The following is a 21,709-nucleotide window of genomic DNA, read 5'->3' on the forward strand; positions in this document are numbered from 1 at the left end:
AGCTTTTACTGTTTTTCAGTTGGTAAATCTTAAAATACTTTGCAAAAAGTGTCTGGACATGATAATTTATTTTTCCTTACGTTTGGCCATACTTAATCTACACAGTGACTCTGCATAGAAAGCGCTATTATCCCTAATTTACCACGAGGAAACGAAAACTCTAGGAATATTAAATTAATTTGTTTAATGGAACTAAGTAATGTGAGTATCAGAATTAAGAGGCGAAATTACTACACACTCCATTTACTCTGGGTCTGCCATTCCCCAGCAAAAGCCTTGCCCTTTGGGTGGCAGAGTGAGTCAATTTTTTTATGGCTCTTATTGTATTTATTCCATGACATTTACTATGCATATTAATTGATAAATCTGTGGTTAGAAATGGAAAGTATGAACGTGATAAAAAAACAATTTGTCATTATTCTGGCAAGTCAAAATTTCCACTTACAATAAAGAAGAACTGAGGAAAGGGGACAAAAAACAGTGAAAGCATGGAATCATACCATCTTGATTTAAAAAAAAGAAAGATCTTAGAGACCAAACAGTCTAACCATCCCAATTTATAAATAAGACTCTAAGGCCCAGAAAATAAGTAATTTGCCAGAAGTGAAAGAATTTTAGTCACAGGAGAACATGGAGCTCCTGTTTCTGAATCTAATGTTCTTTTCAATGCACTTAAAACACAATTAATGGGCTGAAATTTGCTTCTAGGAAGAGGATGACAAGTTAACCATGATTAATGTGGTTTTGGAGTACTTTATAATGACATTTCTTTTTAAAGTCAGACAGAAAATGCTAATTTGTATTTCTATGCGAAGCTTTTGCCAGTGCTGTTATAGTTTGAACAAGATCTTTTTCTTCATTCTCTTCATTCACTTCACTTTGTTGCCCCTTTTCATTATGTTTCTCTTTACAAAGATGGTAGACGAAGCATGTGGTGTCTGCAGAGTGGGCGGCCTCTTCTTTCTGCCTTGGAATATAATCTTTATCATCATCGGTCATCCTTCCTGGGCCTTCCGCATTGTGCATTTACTCCTTTAAGTCCTTCAGAAGGTCTGAGGGATTGCTCTCCAAGTTGCTAGCTAGGAGAGAGGGGGCAGGATTCAGGGAAAGAGGGAGAGAGGAAACTCAGGAGGGCAAAGCCGTATCTTGATTGTGAGAGAGGCCAAAAGGAGGTAGCAGGCGAGCTCTGAGCAAAGCTGAGAGGCCTCTGAGACAAATCTTCCTGGTTGACTATTTTGTAAAGAGCTGGTCTGAGTAGCAATAAGGAACGAACACAAGCATCTACAACCTCCAACCCCTCGTGGAAACCAGGATGGGAGTAAATTAGAGAACCTCTTCTGAGAGTTGCTTCACTAATTTGTAGCCGAGAAATAAGAGGGGAACAGAACATCCCATGCTTGTCTAATCTTCTTTAAAATATGCTTTTACCTGCCAATTGGACTCTCCAGAGTCTCGTTGATATTGAAATCTATTTTGGGGTGTGTGTTTTTTAAGCTTTATTAACATTTAGTGATCATGTCGATTTAAACACAGAAAGATGTGACCTGAGTGACAGTAAATTATAGACTACTTATAATATTGCACGATTCCAAACTAGACACTTGGTAGAGTTTGGAATTGAGGTGCAATGTTCTCCAAGTTGAAAAATTGATGATAGAATGATTATGAAAAAGAACAAAGCTTATTTCCCCTCAAAAAAAAAAAAAAAAAAAAAAGCACCAGTATATTATAAAAAGCACACAGAACCAGGCTGAAAATTTCTTTTAGTCTCTGCTTTCCATTTGTTGATTGTGTGGCTTGAGTAAGTTACGAAAACTTTTCTTGATTGTTTCACTTGAACTAATCATAGATAATGCCGTATCTTTAATATTTCAGGTGTGCTAGAAAATTAGCCTAGCCATAACTTGCTCAAAGACATCAGGCAAATGCCTTACAGCCTTGTCATTTGACATGACACCATAAGTAATTGAGATTCCAGCATTGGTATTTCTAAAATTGTTTATTCTATTTTCCACAATTTTAATTGTAAGAAAGGCAAGCTTACTATGGTTCTTATCACCCAATTTAATATGCTCTTTTCAGCCGTCACCATGAATGAAGCTGATAAGTTCCATTTGATATGTGGATGAGTGTTTGGTAACCAGTCAAATACACTGAGTATGCCCATCAGTCTTCAACTATCTCTTGTATTGACCTGAGAAAGTGTCAAAAATTCTACCGACCAGTAGAATCAGATGATCATTTGGATTAAAGTTGTTTGGATTATGTTCAAATTTTCTGGACATACATGAGGCTGTAACCAGACAGTAATCACATTGCAAATTAGTTTATTGCATTCAACAAATTTATGTTGAACACAGTATCTATATGCCAGACACTACTAGGTATGTGGTACCAGAGGAAGCAAAAGCAAGCAGAATCTTTGCTTTCTGGAGAGTATAGTCTGCTGTAGGACACAGATAAGCAAATAATTAGATGAGTAATTGTGATAAATTAACATAATTTTTCAGAAAAATTGAGAATCTTGTTTGAGAAGGAAACTTGGTCTAGACTCTGGGGTTAGGAAAGGACTCCTGAGACAGTGATCCTTGAAGAATGAGGAATTAATACGGCCACAAAGAGCAGAGGAGAGGACTTCAGGTACAGAAGCAAGTATGTCCAGGGGCCCTTTAATGGGAGAAAGCATAGCATGTTGGGATAAAGAGAAGAAGCCAGAGAACCTGAAGAAAGAGAGAGAGAGAGAGAGAGAGAGAGAGAGAGAGAGAAGAAAAGAAAGGAAGGAAGGAAGGAAGAAAGGAAGGAAGGAAGGAAGGAAGGAAGGAAGGAAGGAAGGAAGGAAGGAAAATTGGAAGAAACTGGCAAACAAAAAGTAATAAAGACCAAACCAATATTTATACACCTCTTTAAAAATTAACATTTATCTAGCATTTAATGTGCAGGAGGCACTGCTATTAAATGATTTAAATAAATCACCTCACTTATTCCTCACTGCAACTGCTATGAGTTAGATACGATTGTTACGTTCATTTTGGAAAATGAGAAAATTGAGGCAGAGACATCAAATTTTGTCCCAAATGCTGTTCAAAGGTCAAATTAGTGAAGATGGAGAATCGATAACCGGACATAGCAAGGTGCACATTGTTAGCAACATAGATAAGAAGTGTTTTGTTGAGTTAAAGATAAAATAGTCTTCCGTAATTTCAAGAGCAAGTGGGGAGAGAGGAACTGTAGACAAAAGGCACACTCATCTTTCAAGAAATTGTGTTATTAGAAGAATTCAAGAATGGGATAGTAGCTGACTAAAAGGGGAGAGTAATGTAAAAAGAGAAATATGTATTTTTAGAGATAGAAATATTTTTAAAGATAGAAAAAAATCACAGCGTGTTTGTATGTCTGCTAATTGAGATGATACAGTACAGGGGGAAAAAACAATTGCTGGCATGATGACATTGGGGGGTGGGAGGCGACAAGAAGGAATAGAATCCAATATGTTCGAAGTGGCAGACCTTAGAGACAAGGCAATACATCCATAGAAATAGGACAGAACTAGTCTGTATTGGCACTCATCTTGATAGTAAGGTAGATGTGATAATGGGAGGAAGGGAAATTTTTTTCTTCTGCTGGCTTCTTTTTTCTCAATGAAATACAGATTTGAGGAGAGAAGGGAGAATGTAAAATAGTCAACTAAGAGAATTGGAGAGTGAGTGAAACAGGGGATGTAAGATTGCCTGTCAGCACAGATATACTTAATACTCACACCATCCCTAGGAGATACATATTATTACTCCCGTGTTATAGATGAGAAAACAGAAGTACAGAGAGGTTTCATATTTTGCCCAAAGCCACAGAGTTAAAAAATGGCAGGAAATTTACCTTTTGAGGCTTTAAAGACAAATGAGTCTTAATGCTAACACCAGTGAAAAACTATTGAAGCCTTTTCAACAAACACGTGATATGGTCAGATGTGTATTTTGAAAAGACCACACTTGTTGTGGTGTAGCTAGAGTTTGTGGTAGCTTGTACTACAATGGAGGCGGGAGAGCTGGGAAAAAAAGTGGATGAGATATTTTTAGAAGGTGAAATAAGCATACTTTATTTTAGTGATGGATTGATTATGAGGAATATCCATGATGACTACTGGGTTTCAGACCTGCAATGCGGAATGAATGATGACGTCATTAACTAAGCCAGAAAACAAGTTGGGATGGCAGTACATAAAGTTTTGTACCTATTGTGTTTGCAGGGGCATTGAACCTCCCAAAGATGGTGTTGAGAGTTGGCTGTAAAGATCTATCACTCAGATGACTAGAGGTATAAAAGGTGAGGCACAACAGAGAGATGATAATTCACCTGAAGAGGGGATGGTTTGAAATAAATGTACAGTTAGATGGAAACACAGCATAGGATAATATCTTAAGGAACTCCAAAATTCAAAGGTTGAGTAAAAGAAGATACCCTCCCAAGTTGCCAGATCTAGAAAGAAGTTAAGAAGACTGTGTACCAAGAGAGCTAAATAGAATGTTTCAAGGGGGAGGGTATGGTCAACAGTGCCAAATACAGCTGAGAGGGCAAGTAAGATGAGGAACCAAAATACCTATTGGATATAGAGCTGTGAATTCATTGGAGATATTAGTCAGCTATATCAGTAGGATAATAAAGGCAAATGCCAGAGTGAATGTGTTAGGATGAACTAGAGATGAGAAAACTGCCACAAGAAATATAAACTTTGTGAGAAGTTCATCTGAAAAAGGAACGAAAAAGAAGGTAATGGTAGGGGCCTGTGGAATATAGGGTTGAGGGTAGGATATTTTGAAAGGGAAAGATTTGAGTTTATTTAATTATCAAAAGAAAGTTTCCAGTTGTCATAGATTGGTTCAGTTTATGGGACTATTAGGGGAATAATCAGTAATATGCGATAAAGAAGGAGACAGAACCCCAAACACAGATAAGGAATTGTATTGGCAAAGGGATATCTCTTCTAATGTAACAAAAGAACACAGACATATAGATTAGTTTGTACAGGTCCCGTGTACATTTTCTTGTTAATGTTCTCTTTTTTGCATTGACTTCAAAGAGTTCTGTATTATAAGGATATTTACCATCACATTTCATTATATATGTTGCATACAATTCTGGAGTTTTCCTTTTAATTTAAATTAATTTGTGACTTATCACATAATAAGTTTTCATAAATAAGTTTGGATGAAGGTGGTAAAGAGGTACAAACTTTCAGTTACAAGATAAATAAGTACCAGGGATGTAAGGTACTGCACGGTGACTGTAGTGACTGCTGCTGTATGATACTCATATATAGGAAAGTTGTAAAGAGAGTAGATCCTAAGAGTTCTCATCACACAAAAAAAAAAAATAAAAAAAAATTCTCTCTCTTTTTTTAAAATCTATATGTAATGATTGATGGCTGTTAACTAAACTCATCCTGGTGATCATTTCACAATATATGTAAATCAAGTCATCAGGCTGTTCACCGTAAACTTATGCAGTGCTGTATGTCAATTATGTCTCAATAAAACTAGAGAAAAGATAAAGTTATTTTTCCTCATTTACCCCTGTCGTTCAATGACTCTCTGGGTTCTTTTTTCATAGTGGGAGTAGAATAAGGATTGACGTCTCGTGTTTCATACAGCACTCTGACTGCCATTATCCTCAGGCCCCACATGGCCCAGGGCTTCATTTCGTTAGAAAATAAAAGCTCTCAATAACTCTATTTTATTTTATTTTATTTTATCAAATTTTCCTTTGCAGTTTCTACACGTGGCATTCTGCATAGAAGACCTTCTTTAACCGAAGTTTATGTAAACATTCTTCAATCATTTCTGCTAAAGCATGCATGATTTTTTTTTTCACTTTTGCATTTTTAATACACTTAGACTCCTATTTACAGTCAGCATGAAGTAGGGACCTCTGCTCAGCCCTCCACCATCTCCACCACCACCTCAGTGGTTACCTTTAATTGGGACATGATGTCCGCCCTCCGGGTTTTAGCCTCAAGCACCTCATGAATTGTGTAACATGATCAAGGAACACTTCCTTGTGCTGGATCAAAGGTGCCTGTCCATCTGTTAGGTCCTTCATCTTTGCTGTGGATGCCAGGACGAAGAACATTTCTTTTTCCCTCAATCACATGTGCCCCTTTTCTATCAGAATCATTCAGAATGCTTCCCGGGAGTTTATTTTTCATGATTTTACTCATTTTTCAAATTAAAGGTATGTCTAAGGGTTTTCTTATTATGCAATGAAGTAATGTTTCTTCACTCATGAAATTTAAATTGTAACCGATAAACACATTGATATCCGTTGATGATTTTGCTGAAAACATAGCGTAGGACTTGGACGAGATTATGGCTAATTTTGAGATTCTATGAGTCTCTGAAATGCCATATTACACTTAAATGCTCTGATTTACAGTGAGAAGGAGGGAGGAGTGGACATTACTGCATATCTGTAATGTGACAGACACTGTGCTAGCTATTAGCCACTTTGTATATTTGCATGTTTAAAATCCTATATTGTTATCTCCACTTTAAAGATAAGGAAATAGAGACTAATATCCACAGATCAGAGAGGTTACATATGTTACTCATCATAGTACTGCTAATAAACTGGTAAAACTTTTATTCAAATAAGAGGAGATTCCAAACTCCTGTGCTCTTTCTTCTATATCGTTCTTTAGTGAGGAAAGCAGGGCTCCACTCCCAGAGGACTTACCAGGGTGGCAGAAAATGTGCAGAAGGTTCTGTGCAGCACTGATTGAAGAGTACCTAAAATCCTTTCAACAAGTGAAGGCTTCTATTTAGCTACGAGAATTAAGACTTTGAATGCAACTGTCCATGGGAGATAAAAATCAGTGCTACACATTGAAACAGTACTTTCTAGGGCAGGCTTTGACAGGTGACAGAATCCAGGGACAGACATGAAAAGGATAAGATGACAAAGGTGACAATTGCAGAACAAGTTGAAAAGATGGAAGAAGCTGAAAGACCCTGATTTCTTTGCCTCCTTTCCTATGTTACTTATATTTGCCTAATTTGGAAATATCCGTCTCAATTCCCTTACCTGTAAGGTGGGGATGCTGTTTCATAGTGCTGTTCCACTTAGCTGGTAATTGAGGGCAAGTGAATGCTATATAAAAATAATTCTGTTATCCAATGACTGTGAGCAATTGTTAATACTAGATATGTTTTCTCCCTCTGTTTCCTTTTAGAAAAGACAATACTTGGAGTAGAGGGTCAAGAATTGGTTTATCCTAAAAGGCTTCCTCTGATACAGAAGCGAGATGTTTGGCACACCCATGATTATGACACACAGGTAAAGATTTTGAAACAATAAATAAGACATTGCTTTCACAGGCGTGCAGAGAGCAACCTCTAGTTCCCATCAGAAGCAAACAAGACAGACGTCTCAGTTTTTCCGAGGACTCGCAATCGGTTTACAGCCTGTGCTTGGGTGGGTGGGGGTAGACGGTGAGACGAAAGCAATCCTTGATAGATTAGGAAACAAAAAAGAGGAAAGTTCAGATTTTACGGGGTGCCATTTAAAATTTTCCAGTTTATGTGAGGACTTCCACTGACAGCTTTCCAGGCTAATGTAAGGCAACTTTATTTGTTCTGGGTGGGTTCCCCGTGGACTGTAATCTCTGAGCATTTTGTTTTCCTAGTGCTCTGATACGCAGGCTTGTTTACCTTACAGATTCTGCAACAAGGTTGGACAACTTTCACAGGAACAAAAAGGTCTACTTGGCCTGTTGCTTAGAAGGGTGTTTATTCAGGCATTAACATTTAAAAAGAGTTAAAACTGTGTTTTCGAAAGTAATAAATGTTTATTTCTGTAGAAAATATGTAATACACATCATAGGGAACAAGCTTCAAAATTAGGTTATTTTCCACCCCCACAATTGAAAAGACATTCAGTGACTCTCCTTACATATTTATTATCAGGCACTTGCACTTGGAAACAGGTTTTTAATTTGGCCCTTGGAGAACACTGACTGCCACTTTGTCCCAACCCTCCTTGAGAGGGTAAACCTTTCCCGAGGCAATGACTTTTCCTCCTTCCTCCATTCGAGGAGCCAGCCTTCTAGGTTCTCACATGTTAGGTTTCTCAATCATAAGGGAGGCACATTTCAACTTCCCAACAGTCCCGTTGAGGCCACTTTCCCATGGCTTGACATGATGAAAAAGCAACTCTCCATTGGCTGCCATTTGGAAATAACTTCGAACCATTTTTCTCTAATAATCAACTTACAAATAGGTTTTCTCTTGGTCTCCAATACTTTTCTTAACTTCTCAAACCGTCTATTGGTTGAAGTTTGATACTCAGCTAGAGGGCAAAACCAGCTTTCTACCACCACCCACTGTGTAAAAGCTGGTGGGCTCTTCTGGCATCTTTGGTCTTCAGACTTAATCAAGACTGATATTAAAATTCCCATTATAAATATACACGATGACCCTGGACTGGGGCAGGAAATATACAAGATGATTTTGGAGCACCTTTTAGTACCAGAAAGTTAGGAAGTTCTCAAGACAAACAAACAAACAAAAAATCCCAAACCCACATTGATGGGAATATGTTAAAAGAACACAGGCCCAACTGAAAGAGCTCCCAATGGCCAAAGAGGAGACAATTTGAGCAAGGAAATTAATAACACAGTTTGGACCATAGCATAAAGTAGAAATTAATAGCCATAAATCCATGTTGATATAAATGATTGAATTAATAAATAAATGGAGGATAATAGACAAATCTCTCATACAGAAGAATAAAAAAATTGATGTATATACTCCTCTCCCCAAGAGGTGGAGATCACTTCCCACCCTTTAAGCTTGCACACCGCACAGTGACTTCCTGCTACAGAATAAAATATGGAAGAAGGAAAAGTATAACTTTACAGTGGAGACAGCTTACAAATGCTACATCAGGGCTAACATCATCAGTGATAAGTCACGTTGATAGTACATACTCTTGGTATAGTGTGATGAAAATGGCACTTTATTTTGTTGTTTTCTCCCAAATCTCCATGTCTACGCATGAGAAAGATATCATGAAAACCTAAAGTGAGCCTACAAAATACCTGGCCAGTACTCCTCAAAACTGTCAGTCATCAAAAATAAGGAAAGGCTTTTTTATGGCCAAGTGAAATCTTGCCATTTGCAGGGATTAAGTACTACTACAGATTTGTAATTACATATATATAAATAATCACAGGGATGTAAAGTACAGCATAGAGAATATAATCAATATTGTAATAACTATGTACGGTGTCAGGTGGGTACTAGACTTATGGGGGGACCGCTTCATAAGTTATCTAAATGTCTAACCACTATGCTGTACTAATAAATGTCACCACTATGCTGAAACTAATAAAAATAAAATTAGATAAAATAAAATAAATAAGCAAAAATAAGGAAAGTCTGAGAAACTGTCATAGTCTAAAGGAACCTGAGGAGACATGATAATTAAATATAATATGATACCCTGGATGACATCCTGAAACAGTAAAAGGACATTACACAAAAACTGAAAAAATCTGTAGAAGTGTAGACTTTACGAGTAATTGATAATATCAATCTTGGTTCATTAGTAGTGACAAACACCCCGTAGTAAGGTTAAGATGTTAGCAATAGGGAAACCTGAGTGGTGGGGTACGTGGGAATTCTCTGTATTATCTTTCCAACTTTTCTCCAAATCTAAAATGATTCTAAAATAAAAATAAATTTAAAAATTAAATATAAATAAATAAAATCCTAAAATAACAAGTAAAATCAAAAATTTTATTTAAGACAATATGACAAGATTAAAAGTAATATTATCACATTTGACCGTATTAAAAATACTTTCTCAACATTAGCTAACATAAAATCCATATTCAAACATTCAAATTTCAAAAAAGTTCCATTATACCATCCTGTTACACACACACACACACACACACACACACACACACACACCTACCTGTAAATGTCACCATATTGTAAAATGGTATTCAACCCTTCTTATTTGATTGAGCACCTGTTTTTTGCCTGACCACTGTAAATACTGTGTCTTTATAATAAAGTTCAGTTTTTACATTAAACTTGCAATCAGAAAAGCCCTAACTAATGCACACCTCACTTTCAACAAATACAAGACTCTCCTCTCCTCTCAAAGCTGCCCCCTTTCAGAAGATCCTCCCCTCAGTAGTGGCATGGTTAAACAAACCAGAAACCTAAGGTGATTCTTGACTCCTCTTTTGCCTCCCCATCAAACAATCACTAAGCCTTTTAGATTCCAGCACGTAAATATCCTTTGAAATTATCTACTCTTCCTTATTCCTGCTGCTACTCCCCTGCCCAAATCACCTGTATTCCATCAACAGCTTTTTAAATGCTTTTCCTGCCTACAGTCGTGATTTCTGCTGATCTATCATCCATAATAAAAGTATCTAAAATACCATACTTCCTCATTTTTCTGCCTAAACCTTTTGCTTCTCTTTGCCCTTAGGATAAAGTCTAAATCCTCTTAAGTGACTTACTAGGCTGTAGATGGTTTAGCTTCTTTCTACTTTTCCATTTCTCATTTCTACTCAACTTACACTTGACTTTCGAGCAGCATTGAATTTCTCTCTGTTCCTGAAACATGTCAAATTCCTTTCTACCTCAGGACTTTTGCATGTGCTGTTCCCTGTCACTGACAATTTTCAATATCCTGACATATTCACTGTATTTCTCTTATTATTATGCTTATAATACTCAATTATATTTGCTTGATTTACTTTTTTTGCCAGTCTGTGGCTTCCATGTGGGTAGTGACCTCTAACTTGTCCACTAGATAATTTTTGTGTTATCACTGTGACTGAAATAATAGCTACTGAATAAATGAATGAGCAATAAACTAAAGAAATGTGTAAGATATATGGCCAATAACTGTAAATCCTTAAATTATAAAGAATTCTTATGAATCATAAAGAAATAAAAACCAGAAAAAAAGGTGAAAATATATTAAATTAGAAATTCACATACAAATAACTAAATAAACAAAAGAAAATATAAATTCCAATTGGCATTAAAGAAAATATCACAGTGTTATTTAATTATTTCAAAGACCCTTATTTATGATAATATGTAAGACAAAGAAACAAGAACCACTATAAATTTTTAAGAAAATCTAAATTTGTACTTTCATTCTTTAGGGTTATCTGGCAGTATTTATCAAAAACTTTACATTTTCCATGTTATTGACAATGAAATTCTAACTATAGTAAATACCCCAAATCAATTTTCTGATATAGTTGTAGATTATATAAATTCACATTGTGTTTTCAGCCATAAAATACATACTGTAAAAGAACATTTATTAGAACAGGAAAATGGTCATGGTCATGATTTGTTTTTGTGTGGAAAGTAGACTATAAAAGAGTATACACAAAACTGTTAAAATACATAAACAAAAGATTTATTCGGGGGGAGGGTTGGAACTCAAAGGACATGTAGTAACTTGTATATCTCAGGATATGGGAACAATATGTGTTTTTTCATTTCATTTCATTTTATTTTACCACTAGAAAAAGAGTCCATCAAAAAAATAAAAAAAATAACTTGAAAGCAAAATCCTCCATATATTAGCTGTTTTATAAATTCAGCTTTATCAGTATTTATTATTTTGCCTGAAAGGACTGCTGGGCTGCTGGGTAGATTGTGAAAGACATGTAATTTCGCTCTCCTCCCACTCCACTACCCACGTCCAGCACACACTAAATGAGCACATATTTAAGTCACATAATGGATATTGTTTTTCAGGAAACTTATGAAGAAGAATTATTGTATGAAATAAATCTAAGTAGAAAAACCTTAACACTTCACCTCTTAAGATCAAGGTAAGTTCTATTACAATTGAAGATCTTATAGATTTATTAATCTATAGTATCCCAGTTTTTGTAAAAACTGCCAGTGAAGTGAATTCCTCAAGTCATTGTTATCTGTATATAATCTGAATTCTTACTCTTCTAATGTAAGCCCATCTCATTTGAACAGTTTACCAATTATACACACTGTTGTTCTCCAGTTCCTAAATACTCCCTATTTGGGGTACTGTAGTTTCTTAAGCCCCACATACTTACTTTAAGAAGAGAGTTAATATATTACTGCTTTGTGAATCAGTGGAACAAAAGACAATTGAAAAACCATGGCTCTTAAAGTGATTCCTAAGTTATTTAAAACAAATATCAAGCCAAGTCTTGTTGGAGAGTAAGCTAAGAACTGGGAAGAACTTACTTCTTATAACTTACACAAGTTATCTTGTGGACGTTAAATAATTCTAATGCCCTTAAATTTCTCCATTAGCTCTCTTCACAACCGTTGTTGACATTGTTGTTTCATTTCCTTTATTTTCCTTTGGGGCATTTCTATGCATAATAGCTCTGCCTCTCTGCCCCAAACATTAAAATCATGAAGATTTGTCAAATGCTGAGTAAAATGGAAGGACAGCCTATTGAAGAATTGAGACTCTGGTTTATTAGCTAAAAAAAATAAGATAAAATACATAAATAATTAAAACAAGCTGAAACCCCTCTTCAACTCTGAGTCCCCCACTGGACAAATGTACAAAAATATAATAAACCTAATAGCATAACTAGATTGATAATTTATTTAGACTCTGCATATTCTGACATTCTCAGAACTGAAGGAAGCTAACATTTACTGAGGCATTTCCATGTGCCTTTCCTCACACTTTTCTCTTAACACCTACAACATCTATATAAAGCTGATACTGTTTTATTCCCATTTTACTAAGGAAAACTCCTAAGTTTACTGAAATAACAACTTGTCCAGGATCACAATGCAAGTGCTGATGCTGATACACTAACTCAGATCTGGCTCCTCTGAAGTTACCCCACGTTGCCGATGCTTTAAGAAGACAATCTTACTATATTATTTAGTCCTGCTAATCAGCCTAGAGTAGTATATTATAGAATTGTAGACATGTGAAGCAGTTTAATCTGATGTTCGTATCTCTGATGAACATTGCTCCTGTTCCCTCAGCTACACAAAATAAATAAACTTAGTGCCCACCACAGAGACTCCCAAATCTGTGAATATTGTTTATTCAGAAAGTTTCATATGATATGATAACAAACAGAAACTTGATTTTATGAATTTAGGCTTTTTATTTCTCCATCACCACATTTTTTTCCATATTTTCCCCATGAGTTTTATTTGACTTGGTTTTTACCATACTTGTTTTATATGATTTTATATATTTTATATGTAGCTATGTAATACTTGTTTTATAAGCTGATATTGAGAAACGGAGGTCAACCTTCATAGGCCAACCATGCTGAATCAGATTGTTTATTCATCCAGTAGAAACACTGATTGGGTCAACTTAGTTTTCGTGATAATATAGTCATGAACAGGTGAAAAGTTACATTTGTATATATGAGTGAGGCAAATGAAACATTAATTTATAATATATTATATTATACAACCAAGTACTTTACTGAAAATTTTATACATCCTATTTCAAAATAACTACAAAAATGGTTGATTGTATTCTACTTAATTTATTGTATCTCTTTTAGTTTTACCAACAGTTTATTATAAAGAAATGTTTACACATAGAGCAAAGTTGATTTTATAGTGAACATTCAGATACTGATTAATATATACATATACCCATAATCCCATTAAAATAATATACATATACACATATACCCATTAAAATTTTAGTATGCTTGTTTTATATTTCCTTGTTTATCCATCCATCCATCCATCCATCCATCCATCCATCCTCCATTATTTTTATGCATTTTAAATTATATTGCAGGCATCAATACACTGCTCCCTAAATACTTCCACAATCATCATTAGAGTGTAACATTTGTTTACATTTATTTCTTTTGATGTGAAATGTTTATACAATTAAATGCACAAACCTGAAGTATATATTCATTGAGTTTTGACAAATGCACATATCCGTGTTACCCACGTTCCTATATAAATGAACTATAAAAGTATCTGAAATGGTCTTTATTTTTCCTTCATTCTTGAAGGCTATTTTTTGCTGGATATAAAATGGGTTGACAGAAATTTCAGTTCTTTTGGTAAAAAATGCTGACATTATTCTCCTCTCCTCTGGCTTTTATAGTCTCTAATGAGATTTTTTTGCATTAATTTTGAATCTTAAGTAAGGCTGAAGACTGTTTCTCAGACAGTATTTTCTCTAGGTTCTTCTCAAGATGCTGCCTCACTAAAACTGTCAGAATCATTTTCTGTTTCTTCTATAGTCTTTATCAAACTGTGAAATCTAGATAGAAAGGATTTTTGTGTGAAATCTAGGTAGAAAGGATTTTTGTGTCAGGGGATTGATTTTGCTTATCTATTTTTAACATAAGAGGACCTCACTGAGATTTGAAAGCAGGCTGGAGGCTTCTCATCACATAATTGGTTTTATCGATTGACTTTTTAGAAGATAATCTCACTACCTTTCTGTCCTCTTTTTCAGGGAGTTTTTAGGCTCAAATTACAGTGAAACGTTCTACTCCGCAAAAGGAGAGGAGATCACCAGACATCCTCAGATCACGGTATCTTATGGAAACTTCCTACGTCCCCTCTCTGAAATTATTATTTCCTTGTGTGATTTTTTTTAAACCCATTCTAACTTTACAAGCAGCATCAGAAAATGTTACATCAGAAATGAATCCCACATTGACTACTGTCATGGAATGATGCTAAGATAGAAAATATGACTGTCTGATCTCTAAAGGAGGGTGCCCATTGCCTAACAAGCAAATCAATGACTGCTAATGTATTTTTCTTCATTAAGCTGACTTCAATGTACCCCAAATGGTGCTAAGTCTGGAGGAAGGCTAAAAGCAGGACACCAAAGATGCATAGGGTACCCTGATGGGATTGTATCAAGTTAAATGGATAAAACCCACAGACATGAAACAATAGTAAAACCTGCACCTAACTGACCTTTAAATGACTCACATCCCCTTACCCAGCTCTTCTGATACACCAATACTGAGGTCTTGCCTTCATTCTCCAACTGAATCGGTGTTCATTTATCATTAATATTATTCCAGTGGTACAGGTTCTATTTTAATAACCTTATTCCTCTTTCCAAAACATGCCCTCTGCAGCCTTCTAATCAATGATGACATTATTCTCTCTCACCAAAGGTATCCAATTTAAAACCTATTTCATCTATTTATGGCAGCTGTCAACTATGAAATGCAAGTCATCATGCAATTTTTAAAAAATAGGACAGGAAGGAAACTGGTTAATATTCCTTCATTCAGGGAGTGGTTATTGGTCTATGAAGGTGTGAGGTCCCTGGAAAACCATAGGAGGTATCACATATAGGTGGGAATTGAACAGAAGAAAATGATAGAAAGAGTAATTACCTGATAGAATCATCATAAGAAGAGCACCAAGAAGGGAATGATAAAGATAACAACTTAATTGAGGCAGAGAAGCAGGAGAGAAAAGCATGAGGGGCATAGTTGGAGATTAAACCTAATTTTAGCAATTATCAAGAACTTTGGCTTGATTTAATAGGCACTCAACTGGGAAAAAATATTATAACACGGGAGGGGTAGTTTGGTAGAAATTTTAGGATGGATTAAAGTAGTAATATTTTTAAGGAAAAAAGTCATATTTCTGAGGCTGGTGTCATCAACTAATAAAGTACCAAATCTGAGAGAGAGAAATCCATACATTATTTTACAGAAAGTAATCATACAATTAAAATAAAAGAATTCTGAAGTAGTTTTAAAATTTTCCAAATGATAGGATGCAATTAATGAACACATGAATGAATATAAGTGTAATTTGTGAGAATGAAATACTGATATATTGTGAACACAAACTATGTAGATATTTTATTTATATAACATTAATATATGTACTTACATTATTGCCTCTTCATCTATTTCAGGATCACTGTTTTTACCAAGGATCCATCATACATGAATTTGATTCTGCTGCCAGTATCAGCACATGTAATGGTTTGAGGTAATGCACAGTATCTTCCTATTTTCTTTATGAGTTTTCCTATGGATTTTCAAAGAAATCCATTTCTCATCTTTCTTCTTAACAATCCTGGTAAATAAAAAAAAAATTAATGGGAGAAAGCTACTGTATATTTTCAGCATGAGTATCCACTCCAGCCCACTGTTTATATCCACTTTTGACAAGTAGATGTCTAATGCCCAGTGCTAAGCAAGACAAGTTTTCAGTATATGATCAAGGGATTTAGAGTTGGGAAACTACTGGAAAGCATCTAGCCTGTCCTATCCGCTCATGTAGCTCAAGATACTGAAATCAGAGACTTGCTTGTGAACATTCAATTTGCGAATGGTTGTCCAAACCAGGCCTCCTGGTTTCCAGTCCCGTGAATTTCCACCACACGACAACACTTCACAGTGTTTCCAGTCTCTAAAAAGTAAAACACCAAAAGGAAAGCCTGTATAAGTTCTCTATAGAGCTTGGGCTCAAGGACAAAGGAGGAAGATGTGGGGATGCAACAGGTAGAAGAATAAGAAATTTCTGTCTTTGTTGATGAACTTGACTTGAGTGTTTCCCAGTGTTTTCAAGTATGAAAACCACTTCAATGACAAAATTACCACATAGTAGTATTTGTACTTTCATATATTTACTCTACAATTAATGCATGCGAGGGACACAAAAATTCAAAACATTTTTGCAAGAACTCTGAGACTTGGCCAAAGTCCACAACCCCAGGTAGGAATCACTACTCTTAGCTATACTTCAAAATAGAGATTGGGCTGTCAAACTTCTGAAAAGCCAGACGAGCTGACTCTTACAAAAATGTATTAATTCAATTAAAGACCACCTGTCATCTCATTTCTTTATCACTCAGATCACTTGTCTACATGCTCATGAGGCCTTGACCTTGCAGTTTCCCTTTCTTAAAAGGCAAAGTCAGTAAAAATGGACTACAGTAGTATTATGTAGTTATATAGGAGTAAAAAGTCTTAAATATACATTGTGTTCTCAATTTGCACAGGGGGTTTTTCAGGGTACGTGACCAAAGGTACCTCATTGAACCAGTGAAATACTCAGATGAGGGAGAACATTTGGTATTCAAATATAACCCGAAGGTGGAGTATGCTGCCAATTATTCTTGTACAGAGCTCAATTTTACCAGGACACCTGTTCCAAATAATAACACTAAACCCATGGACGACTCCAAAAGGGAAGTGAGTGCTTTATTTTAAAATCATGTTTTCCTCAGCTAAAATGCCTCTTCTTTCCTTTATGACCTCAAGAGACAGCTTATAAGCCCAACGAATAAAGTGGACATACTACCTTTTTCCCACTCTTCATTGTTTGAAATATGAAATGTCAAATTTTGTATTTATCTATATAAAAAGTGTTACAGTTCCTACAGTAAATTTTGGTGTGTCCCATTGATTTCAAAGAAAGGGGACATCTACAACTGTACATATAGCATTAGGGCTATCAGTGGCAGGGAAGAATGAAATTTACTATGTCTTGAAACATATCTTAGATATTGTCTCTCTTTGTCTTCTCTTCTATATCAGGGGAGTTGTTGATGAAAAGCCAGGTTCTCCCCCTTTCATCAGGTCAGATGTTCTAACTGTTAAGGACAATTAAGAGTAATAACAAGTTCAGTTTTGGGTGGGATGATTGCACAATGAGAGTCCTCTATATTTTGGGCTTTTCTCTACAACTAACTCATATCCCTTTAAATACCCCCTAGATGTTAGCCTTTAAACTCCATGAGTGTTCGTTCATCTTCTTCACATAGCCATGGTCCAGACAGTGTCTGAAATATACTAGATGCCTAATGGACGTTTTCCAGTTGTATCACTCTATTACTAAATGATTAGTTAGTCCACATAAGAATGACTTAGTCAAATCCTTGAACAACATGCCCCTGAGTATAAATACTCAGAGACCACGCATGTACCTTAATGCATGCCACCGAGAGCTGAAAATTTAGAATTTCTTAGTATTGGTGTTTTTTAGAAGATCTGTAATTAGCAACTTCTATACATGTTTCCTTGGAATAGGGACTACTGCAACATATAAGATGTGGAGAGAGTGGGCAGGAATAAAAGGAGAACGGTGTTATTAGCCAGTCCTATGTTTTAGCTCTGACCTATAGACGGGTGCTTTTTACATGAGCTTACTTAGCAAGCATTTACTGAGTAAAAAAAAAAGAAAATGTTAAAAACTGGATTCATAATTCTTTATTTGTAACTCTTATTTTACCTGAAAGACTAAACAAAGAAAGAAAGGGTAATCAAGCATGGAATGTCACTTCAGGTTTATTACAATTTGATGTACATGTTCTCATATTTTAATAATATAATGGGTTTTACTGAGATAAATTCCTAGAATTATTAGATATACTTCTATACCTCGTTTTCCTGTATTGATAATATTAACATTTCTTACATTAAAAGAGTTAACATAAAAAGTTAAGATAAGAAATATTAACCATACTTCATTACATTTTTCATAAATATCCAGATCCCGCATAAAGAAAAGTATGTTGAACTGTTCATTGTTGCTGATGATGCAGTGGTAAGTTTTCAGATGAACATTTGCTCTATATTCATTCTTATAAAACTATAGTTGTAATTCTAACAAAGACATTTTTTCAAAAGACAAAAAGTATTTTAATCAGAAGTCCGTTCTGGGCTCAAAGTGTTGTTGCCTTCCCAAGACAGACTTATGTAAGAGATAATCGAATCTTATGGTAGGTAGTATAACAGACTGAGCCAAAATCGAACCCCCCCCCCTTTACAAACATGAAAATGTTGAACAACATATAAAAAAAAAATGAAAATATATTCATAATCTATAGTTAAGCTCCAAAGAAAACACAGGAAATCTCCAAGTACTAAAAATGAGGAAGAAAATCTCTGTTAGAGTAATAAATGTAATTCAAAGGCTTGATGACCTATAATATATAGACTATAGTACATACTGCCCAGAGCTATGAAGGGCTGGTCCACCCCTGAAAAGAAAACTAGAAAAGTTTTGTGCATTAAAACTGCAAAGAGAAAGGAAATGTCTTGTCTGCCCATGGCCATGGGCAGGGATAATATTATACATGAGAAAGGAAAAAATCCTAAGCATTTCTCATACACGTATGTGGAGCATGATAGTATATTTTTCTTCCGATGCAAAAATTCAAGAATAGGTTTCAACATAAAAGCTAATTAGAAACTTGGTAAACTTCTAGGGCTCAAATAAAAAATGCCTTATAAAGACACTTTCATTAACTAAGGTCAAACTAATCGCATGAGGAAAAATCAACCAACATAATGAAAAGGAAAATAAGCTCTGCAAGAACTGTAATTCATCCAATGATATTTCAGATTACACATCTAACAAAATAGTATAAAAAGATATACAATAAAGAATAACAGGGTTACAGGAAAAGTAAGTGTTTTTTTAGCTCCCATCTAGCCGAAAAGTTTAGGTCAAGCAGGAAAAAAATTCAACAAAAAAAGAAAAGATTTGAACCATGTAAATATAGGTTTGATTTAATCATTTGATAAAATATCCTGTACCCACAAAGCAACATATATCCTTTTCAAGTGCAAATAAAACGTTTTCAAAAATTAAACTGATATTTGGCCACAAAGGAAGTAAAAAGGAAAAGGAAAAAATAGATATTATGAATATTACTTTTTTTTTAACGACAACCAAATTGGAAGTTACAACAAAAATTTTAAAACTAAACCACTAGAAGATCATTGGTTTAGAAACTAAAAGCAAAATACATTTCTAAATATCAATTGACTAAAAAAATAAAAAACATCTGAAATTATGAAATATTTATGACAACAAAAAAGTATAGATATAATTAGTATTAGTAATATATAGTATTAGTATAGATAACATTTATTAGATGCAGGTGGCATAACAGTATTTAGGAAGACATTTGTAGACTTAAACATTTCTATTTTAAAAAAGACAGAAATTTAATGAAGTAAGAGTCTAACTGAAAAAGTTGAAAAAAATGAAACACATAATAAGTCTAAAAAACACAGAAGGAAGAAAATAATTTTGACAATGAATAAAATGAATAAACGACACAGCCAAAAATAAATAATCGAGTAGATCAATAAAACTAAATGCTAATTCTATGAAAAGACTAATGAAACAGAGAAACTTCTGATGATACTTTTGAAAAAATTTAGGAGTACAGGGAAAGTTAGAAATGAAAGGAAAGCATAACTATAAACAGAGTAGAGGTTACACATCATTAAGAAATAAATGTACAACCTTGAGCCAATAAATTTATGAGCAGGAGGATATAGTATAATGTTACCAAGCTGAATCAAGAAGGAAACCCCACAAAGATTATAACAAATTTTTAAAATTAAAGTAGTTCACAATCTATCAACAAATAAAGATATGGCTTAGATGAGTGTAAAGACAAATTTTTGCCAAAATTTTTATAACCAATAATCCTATCTTTTACAAACTCTTTGGAAGAATAAGAGGAAAAAATGTTGATACCTTTTGTAAAGGTATTATCACCTTCATATTAGTTACCTACTGCTGTGTAACAAACTACCTAAAACTTAGTGTGGGCCATTTTTGCAGCTGCAGTAATCTGGTGGGTCCACTGAGCTGGCTGCTGTAAAATGGCCTCTGTCACTGTTTGGTATGTAACATTGGGTTTCACAGACCACAAGTCCCCAGTAGGCTAGGCTGTGTTTCTCACATCATAGCCAGGCATCGAAACATCAAAACTCTAAGCAAATAAGAAATGAAAGAAAATAAAGAACATTCACCAAAATCTTATCCTCTGTAAACATTAAACTTAATGATGAAATGTTGGCGATTTGTCCTCCAAAATTGGGAATAAAATATTTGTTCATTGTCAATAGATTTTTTTCAACATATTTACTGAAATTCCTAGCCAATGTAATAAGAGAAAATAAATAAGATTTACGTTAATTGTAAAGAAAGACACAGCATTGTTGCACATTAAAAAAAAATAACGGCAGAAACTACAATTAACCTATCCATTTAAAAAAATTAGTAAGTTCTAGGCATTAACCAAATGATAGGCTTACATGAGCATGTTGGGGAGAACATGTTAACTAACTTTAAAAAGAATGCTAAGATAATCTTTGTTCTTAATAATCATTTATTAATAAAGACTAAGAACAATTTATTAAACTTAATATTTTACCCTAGATACCAGGTGTAGGTTTGCTTGGTATGATTTTAAGTGCATTAAACTGGTCTTTACATGCATAGCTCTCACCCATGCTGACTCAATATTGTCTTAAAATATTTCAGAGCTCCTTTGTTTAGAGAAGTTCCTATGGTAAATTATCCATTTTAATTTGTAAATAGTTAATGACCATCTACTATACTAGGTTCTGAGTATTAAATATATACTTAACATATATATATATATATACATACATAGAAAAAGGAGAATACGAATGTCTGATTCCCGGGGAACACTAACCATTTAATAAAGGTTTGAAAATAAGAGTGCAAAGTCCCCACCCCATCCTTCTCCCTTACCTGCATGGATGGGAATCAATGACTAATAAAGTACCCTATTCCTGTGGTCCCTAAGATAGCCTCGGAATCTCTCTCAACTGTGTGTTTTTGACAAACCCTCCCAATTCATCAATGGGATTCCTGGTGTGAAAACATATTTGCCATCTAGAATTTAAAGGATG

The 21,709-nt window shown here is 34.8% G+C and overlaps 1 protein-coding gene across 1 annotated transcript in view; it reads left to right on the top strand.

Moving 5' to 3' along the window:
• The first annotated feature begins 5,972 nt into the window (after positions 1 to 5,972).
• The window catches only part of ADAM7 (ADAM metallopeptidase domain 7), a 46,690-nt gene continuing 30,953 nt past the window's right edge, over positions 5,973 to 21,709 (top strand). Inside the window, exons 1-7 of the mRNA XM_088791722.1 lie at positions 5,973 to 6,225; positions 7,223 to 7,326; positions 11,793 to 11,869; positions 14,497 to 14,575; positions 15,934 to 16,010; positions 17,026 to 17,218; positions 18,519 to 18,572. Of these exons, the coding sequence (XP_088647848.1) occupies positions 6,105 to 6,225; positions 7,223 to 7,326; positions 11,793 to 11,869; positions 14,497 to 14,575; positions 15,934 to 16,010; positions 17,026 to 17,218; positions 18,519 to 18,572 (705 nt within the window). The 5' untranslated portion in view covers positions 5,973 to 6,104. The remainder of the gene's footprint in view (positions 6,226 to 7,222; positions 7,327 to 11,792; positions 11,870 to 14,496; positions 14,576 to 15,933; positions 16,011 to 17,025; positions 17,219 to 18,518; positions 18,573 to 21,709) is intronic.

This window comes from Rhinolophus sinicus, chromosome 15 (genome assembly GCF_057876585.1).
Source record: "Rhinolophus sinicus isolate RSI-liver-muscle chromosome 15, RSI-T2T, whole genome shotgun sequence".
In the NCBI taxonomy this organism is placed as follows: Eukaryota; Metazoa; Chordata; class Mammalia; order Chiroptera; family Rhinolophidae; genus Rhinolophus; species Rhinolophus sinicus.